Raw genomic sequence first — 18,109 nt, forward strand, 5'->3', positions numbered from 1 at the left:
TTGTATGTGTGAGAGCGTTTCAGTAGTGTATATGAGAGCGTTTCACTTGTATGTGTGAGAGCGTTTCAGTAGTATATATGAGAGCGTTTCACTTGTATGTGTGAGAGCTTTTCAGTAATTCAATTCAATTCAATTCAATTTTATTTATAGTATCAAATCATAACAAGAGTTATCTCGAGACACTTTACAGATAGAGTAGGTCTAGACCACACTCTATAATTTACAAAGCCCCAACAATTCCAATAGTTCCCCCAAGAGCAAGCATTAGCAGTGGCTATTGCGACAGTGGCGAGGAAAAACTCCCTTTTAGGAAGAAACCTCGACAGACCCAGACTCTTGGTGGGCAGACCTATTGCTATGTAGAAAATCACATAACTGATTAGCGACTACTTTCTCAAGGATCTTGGAGAGAAAGGGAAGGTTAGATATAGGTCTATAGTTGGCTAAGACCTCAGGATCGAGGGTGGGTTTTTTCAGTAGAGGTTTTATCACAGCTACTTTAAATGACTGCGGTACATAACCTGTCAATAAAGACATATTTATCATATCTAGCAATGAAGTGTTAACCACGGGTAACGCTTCTTTAAGTAGCCTCGTTGGGATGGGGTCCAAGAGACAGGTAGATGGCTTTGCTGAAGAGACCTTTAGCATTAATTGTTGAGGGTTTATAGGATAAAAGCAATCTAAGTATATGTCAGGTCTAGTCGTTCTTTCTAGCAGTCTGTCAGTTAAAGGTGACCCCTTAGAGGTTGGGGGCAAGAGGTGATGAATAGTATCTCTAATTGTTATAATTTTATCGTTAAAGAAACTCATGAAGTCATCACTACTCAGAGCTATAGGAATAGATGGCTCAATAGAGCTGTGGCTATCTGTCAGCCTGGCTACAGTGCTGAAAAGAAACCTTGGGTTGTTCTTATTTTCTTCTATTAGTGATGAATAATAGTCTGATCTGGCCTTTCTTAGGGTCTTCCTATAGGTTTTCAGACTGTCTTGCCAGTCTAAACGAGATTCTTCCAGTTTGGTGGAATGCCATTTACTTTCAAATTTGCGCGAGATTTGCTTTAATTTACAAGTTTGGGAGTTATACCAAGGTGCTAGTTTGCTTCATCATCTTCTTTTAAGGGGAGCAACAGTGTCTAAAGTAGTACGTAGGCAGGCCGTAGCACCGTCTACGAAATTATCAATTTGAGAGGGACTAAAGTTTACATAAAGATCCTCTGTTATATTACGGCACGGTAATGAGTTTAGTGCTGTTGGAATATCTTCCTTAAATTTAGCTATAGCACTGTCAGATAGGCTTCTAGTGTAGAAGCTTTTATCTAATTTCGTATAGTCGGGTAGTAAGAATTCGAAAGTTATTAAAAAGTGGTCTGATAATAAAGGATTTTGCGGGAATACTATTACGTCTTCAATTTTGATGCCATATGCCAGCACAAGGTCAAGGGTGTGGTTAAAACAGTGCGTGCACACTCTGACTGAAACCAATTGAATCTAGTAGTGAGTTGAAAGCAGTACTAAGGCTATTGCTGTCAACGTCCACATGGATATTAAAATCACCTACAATAAGTACTTTGTCTGATTTTAGGACTAGACATGATAAAAACTCTGAGAATTCCGATAAAAATTCAGAATATGGACCTGGTGCTCGGTAGACAACAACAAATATAATAGGCTGTACTGTTTTCCATGTTGGATGCTGAAGATTAAGAACGAGATTTTCAAAAGAGTTATAATTTAGTTTAGGTTTAGGATTAATTAACAGGTTTGAGTCAAATATGGCTGCAACTCCCCCTCCTCGGCCTGAGCCTCTAGGAATTTGAGTATTAATATGAGTGGGAGGAGTGGCTTCATTTAGACTGACATACTCTTCATGGCCCAGCCATGTTTCAGTTAGACAGAATAGATCAATTTGATTATCGGATATCAATTTGTTTACTAGTATTGCTTTAGAAGACAGAGATCTGATATTTAGTAGACCGCATCTAATTTTCCTATCCTGTTCTATCATTGCAGTGGTAGTTGTAATTCCAATTAGGTTGTTAAGTATTGCCCCTCTTTTGGTTACCTGTGATTTAACTGATCTGAGTCGAGTTACAGACACTGTCTCGTTTTTTGGGGCAGGTTGTGGCTGACGTGAACTGGATGCTAAATTGACTATGTTTGCAGTCAACTTCTTATTACTTAGGGGATTCAACACTTTGTATGGTCTATTGTTGATTATAACTGGAATAGTACTAGTACTACATGTTACCCTGCAGAAAACATTTTCAGATTCATTCACTTGTAAAGTGCCATTAGGATCAATACCTGGGGGGCATGAATCTGTGATATTTTCAACAGAATGTCAATACTTAACTTTCAGTGTGGTTGTTATGTTGTCAGATAGCAGCCTGGCTCCATGTCGGTTTGGGTGGAGACCATCATGTTTCAGCAGGCTGGGCCTCTCCCAGAACAAGTTGAAGTTGTCGACATAGGGAATGCCCAGGGAAGCGCAGTGGGGTTTCAGCCAGGTGTGGAGCCAGAACAGTCTGGACCATCTTTCAGCACCCTTTCTGTAGGTAGGTAGAGGCCTAGAGATGACGATCCGTTTTCCTGTGCCCATCACGGTGGTGATGAGAGTGGTGAAGTCTTTTCGAAGTGCTGTCAACCATCTCTCTCTGGTGTCATTTGTGCCCACATGCACGATGATGTTGTCGACCTTAGCGTGGCAGGCGAGGATGCTGGGAAGTTTGTGCTGGATGTCACGGACCTTGGCACCAGGGAAGCAGTAGACCTTGGACGGACCGCTAGGTGTAGGGGGAATGTAGAGGTCCCTGACCATGGAGCTTCCGATGACCAGCGTGGAAGTTGTTGGGTCTGAAGGGGGGCGCGCCGACTGTGTGGATGGGCCAGGATGAGCGGCGTGGGGACGAGGCAGAGAAGGGTTTCCGCAGCGCAGAGGGAACTCCTCATCGTTCATCAGAATGGTGTAGCAATTTTCTAGTCGTATGGTGTAGCGATTTTCTAGTCGTATAGGTTGGGCTGGGCCTGAGCGTTGTCCTGACCGCCTGCTGTGGTGCTTGCTTATACGCCATGGCTCAGGCTGGTGTGGAGTGGAGCTGGTCAGCAGAGTTGACTTGGTTCTCGGCAGAAGCCGAGGAGAGACGACAGGGACAGAGGTTGTATTAGTGCGTGGTGGGGTGAGAGTAGTGCAGGGCAGAGTGGAATCAAGACATCCGACATTAGTGTGTGTGTGAGGGGAACTTCCAATGATAATGGTGTCAAGGAACTGTTCATTCACCTTGATCTGGTGGAGAGTCGCTATTCTGGCTTCAAGATCCACTATCTTCTGGCTGAACAGGAGGTACGAGTCGCAGCCAGGTGTACAGCTGAGGGGGGGCATCGTGTAGCTTGCTAGTTTAGCTAGTAGCAACGTTGACGGAGGCCCTCTCCAAAAACCGATCCCTCTTCACTCCCCACACACAAGCTGTGGATACTCCGTTACTACTGCCAAAATATAGAAAAGAATTCCAAGGAGGCAAACATCCTAAGGGGTCCGCGTCACCTCCCCGCTAGCAGACAGGCTAACTAGCCGTTAGCACAACAAATAGCTAGACGTTGGTTAACGGAGCGGAGGAGAGTTTTACAAACAACGGAGAAACTGCGGCCAGACAGGTCCGGTTAAAATACAGCTAGACGATGCAAAGAGTGACTGTATTTCACTGTTGTGTATGTAAGAGCGTTTCACTTGTATGTGTGAGCTTTTCAGTAGTGTATATAAGAGCGTTTCACTTGTATGTGTGAGAGCTTTTCAGTGGTGTATATAAGTGCATTTCACTTGTATGTGTGAGAGCTTTTCAGTAGTGTGTGCGAGCAAATAATCTTCCAGTTGTTTATGTGAGAGTGTTTCAGTAGTGTATGTTCGAGCATTTCACATGTGTTTGTGAGAGGTAATTCTGAATAATGTCCCTGACGGCCCCTCATATATGTGTGTGATCGTGAGTGAGGCTTGAGGAGACAGCGACAGACCAGGAGGAGAGTGGAATGAGAGAGCAGCACATTGTTCACACTCCACTCAAGACACTGATCTGCGTTTAAACCAGGGAATAACAACGAGGGAACACGTTTGAGGTAAGCAGATTTACGCTCTTTGGAAAGGTATTTATCACAGTGACTTATCATGAGATAAGTTATTGTATTGTATAGCCATTATCGATTATAAAAATCACTTTATGATTCAGTGCCTCAAAAATATAGAGAACATATATCTTGGTGGGTAACATATTGTACCATTGTATCAACCAAATTATTTTGTAATTCACCTTTTTTCATTTTAACTTCCAATGCTAGGGTTGGTTTTTACAATGTCAATAACATTTTAAAATTAAATATCATCACATAAAACAAGACTTTATATTCTTTTATTATTATAAGCCAATAATAGAATGAACATTCAGTGGCTCACTAAACAGTGAAAATATACTGTGTGTGAATATTGATAGTATATTAGCATTGTATTATAACATTCCGTTATAACTAAATAACTTGATTAATTGATGTTTTATATCAGGGACAGAGTACATTATTGGAAATGTCTGTTACTCTAATATTGCGTGAAACCAACAAAATATTTGCTTAGGCTACACTGAGGCTACAACTGGGGCCACAATATAATTTGTCTACTCTTTCATCTTGATTTACCAAAGTGGTATCTTTAGCTACTGCCAAGTTGAGCATAACAGGATTGTGGGGTGAAATTACTTTAATTTCATTGAAGTAAAACCCCTGAAATGTCATTATTAGAGTACAGAATCTATGCAAGAATAAGAACAAATGCTGTTCTGTTGAAAACCAAAATTATTTTTAATTATGCCTTTCTAAATACAAACTTACTCAGTGTCCTGGTGGCTCATTCCGCCAAAATGAATACAATGTAAATAAGATAGTATGTAGTATGTACAGTATATATCTCTCCTTGACTCTCTTTCCTCCTTCAGCTTTTAACTTTGAAGCAATACCAAATCTGAATAATTGAGTATAACTGTACAAATAAAAAGAAAATGACAGTGACCAGAGAAGCACATCATCTTGGAGTCATAATTTTAAGAGGAGCATAAATATCAAATGAAGTCACGAAAGGTACAGCATGCTAATGATAGACAGAGATGGTCTGTCTCATCAGTGCATCAGGTGATGGATCACAATGTCTGCGGTTATTAAAGTGATTTCTTAAAATTACTTGTGAGAGGTGCTTCTGAGAAACTCCACATTCAGGTTTTGCACAATTCCCACAGACTACACTTGACTACGTAGAAACGTAAGCGAGTAAAAGTAAGCAGAAGCAAGCATTCATGCACTTAAACACATTTACACAATAATTTCTTTGGATAATAGTTTGGCTTTTTTGCCTTTATTTAGTATAGCTGAAGATTTGGCAGTAGAGCAGGGGGATAGAGAGGGGATGACATGCAGCAACGGGCCGTAGGTGGGAGTCAAACCCAGGCCACTGTGTTAAGAACTGAGCCTTCGTATATTGGGCACATGTTCAACCAGGTGAGCTACCAGGCGGCCCCAGGAATACATTTTTGACTATAGAAGCAGTGTCACGTTGACTTCAGTGTAAAAGATGGTTGTTATTTACTGTAACTTTCACTTTTCGCTAAGGCACATGATTTGGATTTGCAACGTGGATTATTCATGGCATTATTATGAAGAAAGAGAAAAACATAACAATGTCTGCACTTCTGGCACGAGAACTGTACCTGACTTGCCAGGTTACCAGTTGTAGACATGAATTATGTGTCAGAGTGAAAGCTGCTATCACGCATGCCTCTAAGTTTTGTAGTTACCCCAGTGCCAAAGCTGCTTCTAGTCACTGGATTGGCGTACTGCACTGTTTGTAATGAATTATATACTCTAGGCAGGACTTGTAAAGACAGAGCCACTCTAAAAGTCCTGCATTTTACTACATCCACTGCAGGATGTATTCAACATTGCATGTAGTTATTTGATACACAGAGGCTTTACTGTACAAGTGAGCTTTGTAGCTACCCACTGGCTTTAAATCATGACATTCAAAAGCAGATACATTTCCCACTGGAGATCAATAAAGTATAAACTACCACATAAACTGGGGAATTTCCATTTCTCTTATTTGATCACCTGTTAGCCAGGTGATCAAATAAAACAGTTTGAAATCCTTAACAGACAGCCAATTTCTTTAGTTAGTTTTGGAGCAACGTGTGCTGTGACTTCGTTTCACTCATTTTGTGCAAAAACAAGTCACGACTCTCAGGCATGGCAATTAACGTAACTTTACAAGCATCAAAAGACATGAAAAATGTGTTTAGCATGAGAATATTGCAATGAATCAAAAGCAATGTTGCTGAGACTTTTGAACTAGAATATTAGAGATGCACGACTTGAAGAATGCTCATGAGGAAGATATGATGTGTCATCCATAAATATATCAAATCCATTGTAGAGCCTGTATCCTGCAGGACTGAAATAATTATTACAGTAATAGATCTATTTTTTAATAAGCATGCTATATTTTTCTTATGTATGCAATATGCATACATAAGAAATGTATACATAATAAGCACACACATACATAAGCAATATGCACTGGACATAATGTTAATATGCTCTTGCATCCTACACCCCAAGCTTGACCCTGAGCTTTTAATTTGTAGAAGATGCTAATATACCGTAATAAAAAAAGAAACCATCTTGATAAAAGAAGGAATTTATGACACAGTAGTGGCTGTACTTTAAAGCCACAGGGAAATGGTTTATGGTATGCAATTCGTTGTAATGCAGTAGATGTGTTGCCACTGTACACTGACAACATGCTTTACTGCAGATAGTGTATCAAACTCACTTTCTGTGTGTGTGTGTGTGTGTGTGTGTGTGTGTGTGTGTGTGTGTGTTAGGGTTAGACAAATAATCTATATCTGACTCTTCCTAAATAATTTCCCTCTGTCCCACAAAAAGGACATGTGTATGTTATGTGTATGTAAAAGTGTATTTTGAAAGGCTTAAAATAACATACACATCTAAAATCTTAATATAACATAGTTAAGACCCTCATAAATAAATAAAAACTCAAGAACACAAACATTACATCTTTATAAATTTGATCACGTACCTCCCTTACTGCCATAAAACATGTTTACTGCAATTCCCCCGCATTTTGAAAAGACAGAAAATGTATTCTGTTGGTCACATCCCCATGTATTTTACATCACTAGAAGGATGTGCTTTCCACAGTACATTAGGACTCAACTATACTGCATGCATGGTGTTTGAAATAAAGGCCTTATTGTTATTTTCTCCACAGAGGATCTCAGGAGGAGACACTAGACACAAAATGCATCCTATACATAAAACAGTAACTCTTTGTTGGAGAAAGAAAAGACCTCTGACTGATATATATGTAAATGTATGGAGAAATACATTTAGTGTTTTCCTGCTTAACATCAACAGTCAGTCATTAAACTGGCAGGAAAGTTACTTTTCGGTCTTTATCATTATCCAGCTCTCACTTGACACTTGATTTTACATTCAGCTATAATTCCACATTACATTTCCATTCCTTTTCCTCCTACGTCAGCTCAAGTCTAACAGAAGCCAAAGAAGTTTCTCTGTAAGCATAATCAAATGTATTTCATGTTCTATGAAATAATAATTTATACAATAATATATCAAAAATGCTTTGATATTAGTCATTTATTGATGGGATCATCAACATAACAGATGTGTTTAACTTTCATCTTGTCCAAGTTCCTATAAAGCCCTTTACCCTGGGATATAATTATTACCAAATGACTTCCTTCAACCGGAACTTCAAAAGCCTCCAAAGATTTAATAGGATGAGTCACTGCTCTCTGATATGTGTTCCTTTGAACAGCAGGTACAGTACATCTCAAGGACATACTGCTATCTATGAGAATCTGCTCTTTTGTCCCTGCCACTGAAATGCACAAGCAGTCGCCTTAAGGTTAAAGAAAGCTAGCTTGGTTCTGTCTCGAGGTAACAAAATCCACCTACTAACACCTCTAAAGCTCACCAAATAACACCTTAACTGGTGTTTAATCAGTATATCTTGGCTGGGAATGGTACTTTCCTGGAATCGCTGGTTACCTGGCAACCAGTCCTGGCAAATAAATAGTCTAGCACATAAACCCCCCTTCCCAATTGGAAAACAAACTCAGAATAGTGATATTCCATATTTTTTCATTGTCAATAAATCCCATGCAAAGACCAAAACTAACAATAAACTGATCATGTGTACATGAAGCCTGATATACAATAGCCCAGTCCTCTGACATGTTCCTTCATTACCATAAAAACAGGCACTGTAAATATTTACCAAATGTGTATTCACCCACGATAATTTGTTTTTCCAACAATATAGAAAACTAAACAGAAAATGAAAAAAAAATAAAAAATAGAACTATGTATTTGTGATCTATGATGATATGTGATAATAATGCTGTCAGCATTAACGTTAATCGCGATGCTATTAAGGGCCGAGCATAACGTGTTAATTTTTTTTTATCGCATGCTGGCATTTATTCATTTATTTTACACTTCACTCAGCTTCGCGTCGTGCCTAACAGGCTACTATTTTGACCCTTTGCTGCACCGTTACTTATCATCAAGCTGCGATACTTCCTCCTGCTGCATGCTGCAGGCATGATGGAGAAAGTCAGCAGCAACACAGTTCTGAATGGTGCTTTTTATTTTCCAAAACTCCCGGACGGCTCAGTAGACAAATCGAAAGCCATATATGCACATTGTGTACAGCCAAATTGAAATATCACCCTTAGCACGTCAAGCTTGAGCTACCACCTACGAGCTAATTAACGTGACTCAGGTTGATGCTACCCACTAGCATGCTACCCACTCAGGCAAAGCAGTATTTTGGAGAGCTACTTGCAGACCTGTGGATGAAACCAAATCCAAAAAAATTACTACAGCTCTTGCGAAACGGGTGGCAACTAACTGCAGACCTGTCAGCATCGTAGAGGACTTGGGTCTTAAAGACGTACTACAGTTGGCATGTTCTGACCCGTCTCATTGTCGTCGAGGGGGACAGTAGTTTTCACGCATACAGAGCCTGTACCACACGGAGAAAGCAGCCCAACTGGAACAGCTGCAAGGTGCTGCAAATGCTGTCTCATTAACCGGTGATCACTGGACGTCAGTGAGTAATCAACATTATTTAGGAGTTACTAAACACTATATTGACTCTGGTATGGATAGGGATTTTTAGTTCATTAGTTAGGTACTTGGAGGAATTGTGCAATAATGACAGATTCACACATTTTTCTTTTGTTTACAGTAAATAAATAATAACAAATACAAATCTTAAAGTAAAGTTCATAAAGTAACTTTCTTTGCATTCATTTGATTCCCAATTAAGATACACTGGTAAGAATTGCTTTCCATTGTTAATATGTACTTAAAAACAGCAAAATAATAGAATTTTAATCATGTGATAAAATAAGGGATTAATCGCGATTAACTATAGAAATTCAGTGATTAATCGCGATTAAAAAAAATTAATCGTTTGACAGCCCTAGTGATAACTGATCTTTCTTAAATGTAAGTCTAATATTTATTCTCCTTTAAGCTATGCTTTGGTCTCCACCAACTCCCAGCAAAAAATATTTGGCACTACTTTAGCAGCTAAATGCTCCACAAACTCACCCGCTAGAAGGTGATGTGAAAACCTGCAGACTACTGATTTGTCGGAGAGAATCGTCACTAATCACTGCGTCATCACTGCTAGCGACAGACGGAGGTGTCCTGAACAAACCCGCCATTTTTAAATAGTTTAGCCAGCGGTGTTTTTTTTGCTGCCTCCAGCTTCTCTTGAAACAAAATTTGTCTTCTGGCTGTGGCAACAGCAGTGTTGGGGAAGTTACTTTTAAAAGGTTTGCTCATTACTTGTTACTTCTTAAAAAAGTAATCCGTTACTTTACTTAGTTACCCCCTATGGAAATAACTTTTTACTTTACTCGTTACTTTTATGTTACTTTTAAAAGTAAATTATACAAAAACTATCTTTGACCATAAAGCCAATCTCTGTTTTATCAGTGAAGTGTCTGAAGTACACTGCAGACTGGATTCTCTACTCACAGAGTGACGGCTGATTCATTATGAACGAGTCCAGCTCAGGTTGAATGCACATCAGCAGGTCATCGGCGTTACACGGTGTTAGTGTATACTATGTAATGTCTGTATCGACTTGTACCGGTCTCGCAGCCACGATGGTCCGTGCATTGTCGTAGACACATGCAGCCTCTTTTCTGGAAATCCTTGCGTGTCTGTGCAACTGACACAGGTCCACAGCGGTCTGCTGCGTGTATGTATGAGGCCATCACCACCGCATCCATCTGTGAGGTTGTCAGCTTTGTGTCTGTCTGGCTCAGAGCGCCGTCCAGCAAAAAGCTACGAAGCTTAAAACGCTCTCAAAAGTTAGCTTTGGCTGCTTTTCGCTTGCCATGATTACTCTGCTACCAGCCTCTGTCACGTCCATAGACAGTATATAAGAATGGACTAACAGATCCTGTTGCTCTGGACGGAGACCAGTGAAGGATATTAGAAGCACTTTTCCAGTGAGCTCTGAGCGTTACTGCGCAGCCTCCAACTGAGAGAAACGACGTAAATGTGACGTGAGCAACCTGTCTGAAAGTTGTAAGTCTTCTGGTAGCTGTGCCAAGAGAAATCTAAATCATTCCCAATCTTGCAGAGACGGAGAGCGTAGGTATATGTAAGGAGATAACATGGACACAGGCTAATTATTGCTAACTAAAATGCTAGTTAACATTAGTAATTAAACTTAAACAGCTAATATAAGTCGAAACTGCCTGCGAGCTTCTCCTGTACTATACGGTAATTCTTCTACTATGCGACAGTAAGTCGCGTGGTTAGGACACAATCGTTAGCCTATTTTTACAAAAACGTCTACTATGGAGCCACAACGTGAGGTACAAGGTAATGGAGCCTTTTATACATTGTTGTGTTTCTTTAGAAATAAACAATGGACAAATAAAGTCTTTAAACGCTTCAGATGTAAAGTTATTCGCTGTCAAAGTGGCGTCAAAATGAATGGCATTCAATGGAATGCTAACCTCGGGTGATTGCTCTGTAGCATCAAAATGGCGCCATAGAAGGTTCAAGCTCTGAAGCGAAGCTTACCCCTTTGGTCACGTCCCGTGTGGAGCTTGTGAGCGTGCAGCTGAGAAGGCAGTGTCACTGTCAAATCTGTCCCTGGGAAAAGTAACGTTGCGCCGAATTGAAAAAGGAACTATGTTTCGTTACCAAATTTTCAGTAGTAGCGCGTTACACTACTTTTTACCAGAAAAAGTAGTTACGCTACTGTAACGCGTAACGTAACTACTTTTTCTACTTTACACCCAACACTGGGCAACAACCAAATGCCGAGAATCAAAAACAACACACCTTTGACGTTCTGTGTGTGTGTTGCGTTAGGTCACGGCAGCCACGCTCGCCTCACGCATGAGGCAGTACTAAATCTGCAATGGAAAAAGGAGGACAGGGCACAGCCGAGTCGAGCCGAGCCGAGTAGAGCTGGTACTAGCAGTGGGTAAGCGCCATAAATGTAGTGATTTCATACATTGATAATACAAAAATACTTACTGTATTTTACAGAGAACTGGCTGGCATCAACAAAATTATTCCTCTGATGGTTACTTTGCTATTAGTTTCAAGAATAGTCTGCATATTTGTGTTCACGGAAGAACCGAGGCAAAGCTTGTGAAGACTTTGAGTTATTCTTCAAGGGCAGGAAGCAGATGACAAGCTTATTCAATCACTCAGTCTTCTGTTCACTGTCAGAAGTAAATTCAAAATGTATTGGCAGAAACAGCAGTCATAGCTAATCTAATTCATCCATCCATCTATTGTCTGTAACCGCTTATCCTATTCAGGGTTGAGAGGGACTTGAGCCAATTCCAGCTGACATTAGGGGAGGGGCGGCATACACCCTTGACAAGTCGCCAGACTATTACAGGGCTAATCTAATTCAGAGTTTGGGAAAATGGTCAGGAAACGAAGTGAAGAGAGATAAATGTCAAGATGTGAAGCAACTCCTTCCTCATTTGTGCTGACACATTTTCAATTTGCATTTGCAGTAATCAACACAACTTTGATTCCTGTTCAACTATTACTAGAAATCTATTTTGTATAAATGGCATTACTTTTAACTTTATTCTCATGTGTGTTCAAAACTAAGGCATACTGATGTCTGTTTCGTCTTTTTTTTTCTCAGATAACGAGTTTGATTACTTTGCCAGGATGTCAGCTTACAACTGCTCTTTTGATCTAATGGCTGAAAAAGATGGCTGGCTTTGTCCTCCTGGGGAAAAGTGTGTCAATTTGACCTCTGGCATGAACAGAAGCCACATTGATCTGGATGATGCATGTCTGACAGAGGAAGAGTACCTGGAGAAATATCTGGGGCCTCGTCGATCATCTGTGTTCCTTCCCATCTGCCACATCTACCTGGTCATCTTCTTGGTAGGTGTGGTGGGGAATGTGCTGACATGCACTGTCATTGCACGCAACAAAGTGATGTGGACGCCAACAAACTACTACTTGTTCAGCCTGGCGGTGTCAGACCTGCTGGTGCTGCTGCTCGGCATGCCATTAGAGCTGTATGAGCTGTGGCAGAACTACCCCTTCCTCCTGGGGAAGGGCGGCTGCTACTTCAAAACGTTTATATTCGAGACTGTTTGCTTGGCCTCTATCCTCAACGTGACAGCGCTGAGCGTGGAGCGTTACATTGCTGTGGTTCACCCGCTACGCGCAAAGTATGTTGTAACACGCACCCATGCCAAGCGGGTCATACTTACAGTGTGGGGTGTGTCGGTGTTGTGTGCTTTGCCGAACACAAGTCTGCATGGGATTGCCGTCCTGCACAGTCGCTCTACTAGCCCTGCTGGTAACATAACCGTGGAGATCCCTGACTCAGCGATATGTACGCTGGTAAAACCACGCTGGATGTACAACCTGACCATCCAGATGACCACCTTGCTATTTTTCATGCTGCCCATGCTCACCATCAGCGCTCTCTACATGCTTATTGGGTTGCAGCTGAAGCGAGAGAAGATGCGTCAGACACTGGAGGCAAAGACGGGCTTTGGACAGGACAGCTTCTGTAGTGTCCGATCACAGCAGCAGAAGGCACGTCGCCGGCAGGTCACTAAAATGTTGTGTGAGTATCAAACAAGTCTTCTTTAATCTTACCCAGAGCTCACCTGTAAGCAAACCTGTTCATGGGACAAAGAGCCCAATCGATAGTTGTATTTTTAGGCCAAAACCAATATTTAAGAGTTTTTAAAGATTAGATGAGCAACTTTCTTTGTGATATAAGGGGCACTATCTTGAAACAAATCCCTGCCAGCTGGAATCCCATAGTGCTCCTTGTGAAAGATGTGCCACTTCTTATCATGGATGTATGTTTAAAACTACTTCTGGCTAAGCCAGCTGACTTTCTGTTGGCTCCCTACATACAAATCTCTGTTTCATTTTATATTAGGCCATATTAAATAGGAAATGTAAACGTTTTTGGCAATGGAGTCTGGTGCCGTTAACAAGAGAATAGAATGGCTTCAGTTCCTCCCACTGTCTAACGGCAAGTTAAATGATTTGATTAAATGATGATTAAATGATTAAAATATTCAAAATATAGCATACACTTTAACAAAACAAAAACAACAATTAATGTTTTTTTTAAATGGGCCTTTTTTTAGGTGGCTAAAATATGCTTTTTCTGCACCCCCCGTCCACATAGTACATTGCTTAGCTTCTGTGCCAGTCCTCCTGTCTGCTTCTCCAAACTGGGGGCATGCCGACTGCCATCTACTGTAGATAATACACTGACTTTGGATAAGTAGCCTACCTCATACAACCCCACTTCAAAAAATCCAAGCTGTCTCTTAAGATAACGGCAGAAATATTCTGAACCGAGTTGGACAGCTGCAATTTTCTAAAACTGTAGCGTTGACGGGAGACACTCCAGCTCTCTTTGGCTCTGAGCCAATGACTGGAGCCAAACACGACTGACGTCATGACGCAGAAATTACGTAGTGATACTATAGAAAAACATTTGTTATAATTAATTGAAGTGTTAAAAAAAAAACATGCGCCGATTTAAAATATTGATGTCGACGCAATTTCAGTGTTGACGTCATCGATTATGCAAACTAATCGCGGCAGCCCTATGTAATTACAGTGTTACTCCTGAAATAACACTTTAATAAGATGCAGCTGCTGAATCCATTTGTATCATTGGGAATAAACAAATGAAGATTTTAGACTTGAACATTTTGTAGATATTTTCTGTGGACACTGCATACTACTGTATAACAGGGTTTGACACAGACTCTCATATAAGCCTAATGACGTAGCCCACATGTGCTTTTGTATCACTTAGAGGTGAAGGTGAAAGCAGTGAAATGTAGAGGTGAATGTCTTTCATGGTGCATAACATTGAGGTATTTATCACCTTCTGATCTACTGTATATAATGCTATGAAATTTAAATGCCTGGATGCACAGGTGCAGATGTTGAGATAAAAATTTCAGTCGTCTACTTAAGGTTGTGTCTAGAATTCTTCTCAGAGACATCAATACACCTCTGGGGTTATCACATCCTTATTTCGGGCAATGTTTAGTCAAGAAAGTACATAACAGTACATAAAGTACGTAACATTTAGAATCCTGTTTTCTATCGTTAAAAATGTCAGAGTAATCCACGAAGATTGTCATCAATATGGCTACAAAGGTTGGAAGCTGAAAGGTCAGAGAAGCACAGAGAAGGAATGCAGTTCAAATACCAACAGTCTGTAACTTCTTTTGATGATGACACCATAAACAGCTGCTGATGAGCTGTAGGGAATTTCTGTCGGCTCCTGGGATGAAACGTGTATAAGTGCATGAATTTGGCTGTTCAACTAAACAATCTTTCTGGACAAATAAAGGTAAATACAGGAAATTAAGTCTGTGAAAGTGTACTGTAAAATACTGTAAAGTATCATATAAATAATTTGTAAACACTACAATACCACATAATCTTTTTAAAACCTCCCACAACTCCCTATATTAATAGTCAAAGTCATGCCGTATACTGTACTACATTGGATGCTTACTGGAGATAGTCATATGTTATAGAATAAAGCATGTTTCAGTAACAGCAAGGCCAGTTTTTTACCTCAAATGTCAATAACTGATTTCAGTGAGTAGTTTGATAGATTTTCCTGTTTTAAAACTGGAAGACAAGACCAGTGACAACCCAATGCCTAGTGCATTTGTCCAGTTAGGTATAGGATCATGTTTATATCTGTGAGAAGGGGATATCTACAGATGATTCATATATGTGTAGTATAGCCTTGAAATAGTCTAACCCCTTGCATGGATTTGTGGAAAATGTATGCTATTTCAACCAATTCTCACGTTTGCAAGTTTGTCCAATACTCGAAAAAAGGTCAAGTAGTAAGGATATTTCCTTTTTGTTTACTGCCATTTTACAAATAAATTATTCATGGATGTAACAAGCCTTGTTTAAATGAAAATCAAACTTTGACAAACTAACTTCCTTGGAAATGGAACTGCATCAATATTTGCTTGTTAGAGACAATTGCTGAAGTGGGCATTCAGCCCTAACAAGCTGCACCAATTAAGATTTAGCAGTGAATTTAGTACAGACAATTTAAACCTAAATCTCTAATGTAAAAGTTTGAAGGAGCTTGCAGGGAGTGTTTTAAATAAACACAACCTTCAGCGAGCACTGAGCGAGCACTCACTCCTCCTATAATCTTTAAGCATCGTTTTTATTTTGCTTTCAGTTTCTGATGATGCATTCAAGTCATGTCCGGTGTTTAATCCAGCAGTTAAGCTCTTTTATGAGGGCCACCACAAAACCAGTAGGAGGGATAAGTATTGGGAACACTTATGTAAATCAAAGGCTGTGCGCCCAGGACAGATATTTTTTTGCATCATTGCAAGACAGCCTAAAGAGGAACAATGTCATTGAGAGCAGAGAGAGCACGTTGGCAACATCAATCAGTGTACTGCTTTTAAAATCTCCTCTACCCATGTTCCCCATTGTCTCTTCCTCTCGCTTGCTGTTTTTCCAGTCGTTTTAGTGGTGGTGTTTGGGATCTGCTGGGCCCCGTTTCACACTGACCGTCTCATGTGGAGTTTTATCATTGACTGGACTGACTACCAGCTGGAAATCTTCCAGTACGTGCACATCATCTCCGGAGTGTTTTTCTACCTTAGCTCAGCAGTCAACCCAATCCTGTACAACCTCATGTCAACACGCTTTAGAGAAATGTTCAAGGAGGTCATGTGCCATCGGCCACATCACATCACTCCCAGAAAACACTCGCTCAGTGTCACCCGGGTGACGCTCCGCAGCACCCTGAGTGATGTGCCGCTTAGCAACGGAGCCGCTGTTGTTGAAGCCGAGGCAGAAGAAGGAGATGTGAGGATGAAAAATGAAACCTGTTTTTCGTGTTAAAAACTTAAAGGGTATGTGAAGGGGGACATACTGTATTGTTGGTAGTATGGCATGGTGGTTCGAAACACCATGCCCATGCATCCATCAACTGTCATCAACATCCACATTAAACAGGTGCATCAGCTAAATACCTAAAATAGTGGAAGAAGTGCAGAAAAAGCTGAAGACACTCTGACACACCAACCCGACGGCCGACCGTCGGCAGAAAAGGCAGTTGGACTGATCAGTCGGCTCCCCGAGGTCCAAAAAGTGCCTTGGAACACACCGAAGCGACGCCGACTTGAGCGTACGTTCTGCGCGTGCGCGAGACGTAATACGTCTCCATAACAGCAGCTGTATTGTCACCCAAAAAATTTAAACTGGAAATGACGAACGCATCACGTGGGTCTTACTTCTCCATAATGGCGGCTTGTTCGAAATACGATCTTGTATCGAAACGTGTTTCTGAAAACATTTTAAGCGAGAAATAGGCCATACAGTTCTTCATTTCAGATCAACAAAGGTCAGTTTAAAAGATTTTCGTCAGATTTTGAGAGGCGTCCGTCACTCATCCCGCTCCTCGTTTCCGGCTTAGCACTACACCAGTTAGATTGGTCATTGAGTCCGACTGCCTGCCCTCCGACCCAGCAAGTCAGGTCGGCCTAAATGAAGGCCGACGGCCCCTCCGACGGACGACAGCACGGAACACACCGAACAGACTCGAGTCACTGACCTCGCCAGACTGTCCAACGGCCGATTATCGGGTTGGTGTGTCAGGGCCTTTAAGTGTTACAATGCTGCTTATGAAAACTTCATAAGTCAAATACTGAACGTTTTCAAACACACCTGGGCAGGCTTGGGAATGTACACTAGAATGTCATCTTAAATTTGCAACATCCACTGTCCAATAAATGACAGCAATTTAAATTAAAACTAATTTGTTTTAGGCACTTCAGTCAGTTTTGAAAAATATGTTTAGATGATACAGTTTACAAAAATCCTGGGATTTATAAATTGAGATGAAATAGGGTGGATCAATGAATACAAAAGTTGGTCCAAGCCACAAAGCGGTTGAAAACTTTTATATACTTGTATTATAAAAACAGTAAGCATATGTATAAGACAATGGTGTAAAGTATCAATAAACTGAAGTTTCTGGATACACAAAAAAAAACAAAAAAGACAGGATTATAAAAAATCTTAAAAAGGAAAAAGGTTAATGATCGATATAAGATTGTGCAAAAGTGAATGTCTTATTTTATTTGTGATACTACTACTGTAATCGTCCACGATGTAAGCTACACTGTACTGTATGTACCGTAATTATTTGATTAAATGATTTGTACTATAAATGTCAAAGATTGTTATCACTTGTTCTGTAAGAATATATGTTATGTATACTGTATTGCCATGTTGTCAGCCCTGTGTAGCTTACTGTTTAAAGTATCGTTTGTTGGTTGTTAGTAATTTCTGCTAAATGTCTTAATGCTTTATATTATTCAGTGTGAAATGCTGAAATGTTGTCCATCGCTATAGAAAAATAATATGACTTGAAATTAATTTATAATATGAAGCAGCCTTTGTATTTTTTGTT

General features: G+C 40.4%; 1 protein-coding gene across 1 annotated transcript; it reads left to right on the forward strand.

Annotated features, from left to right (window-relative positions):
- Positions 1-3,970: 3,970 nt before the first annotated feature.
- On the forward strand, positions 3,971-16,710 carry nmur1a (neuromedin U receptor 1a). Its single transcript, XM_031307499.1, has 3 exons — positions 3,971-4,110; positions 12,284-13,228; positions 16,151-16,710. The coding sequence occupies exons 2-3, from the start codon at positions 12,310-12,312 to the stop codon at positions 16,534-16,536; spliced, it is 1,305 nt and encodes a 434-aa protein (XP_031163359.1). The 5' UTR covers positions 3,971-4,110; positions 12,284-12,309; the 3' UTR covers positions 16,537-16,710.
- Positions 16,711-18,109: the final 1,399 nt, after the last annotated feature.

Source organism: Sander lucioperca, chromosome 11 (genome assembly GCF_008315115.2).
Source record: "Sander lucioperca isolate FBNREF2018 chromosome 11, SLUC_FBN_1.2, whole genome shotgun sequence".
NCBI lineage: Eukaryota > Metazoa > Chordata > Actinopteri > Perciformes > Percidae > Sander > Sander lucioperca.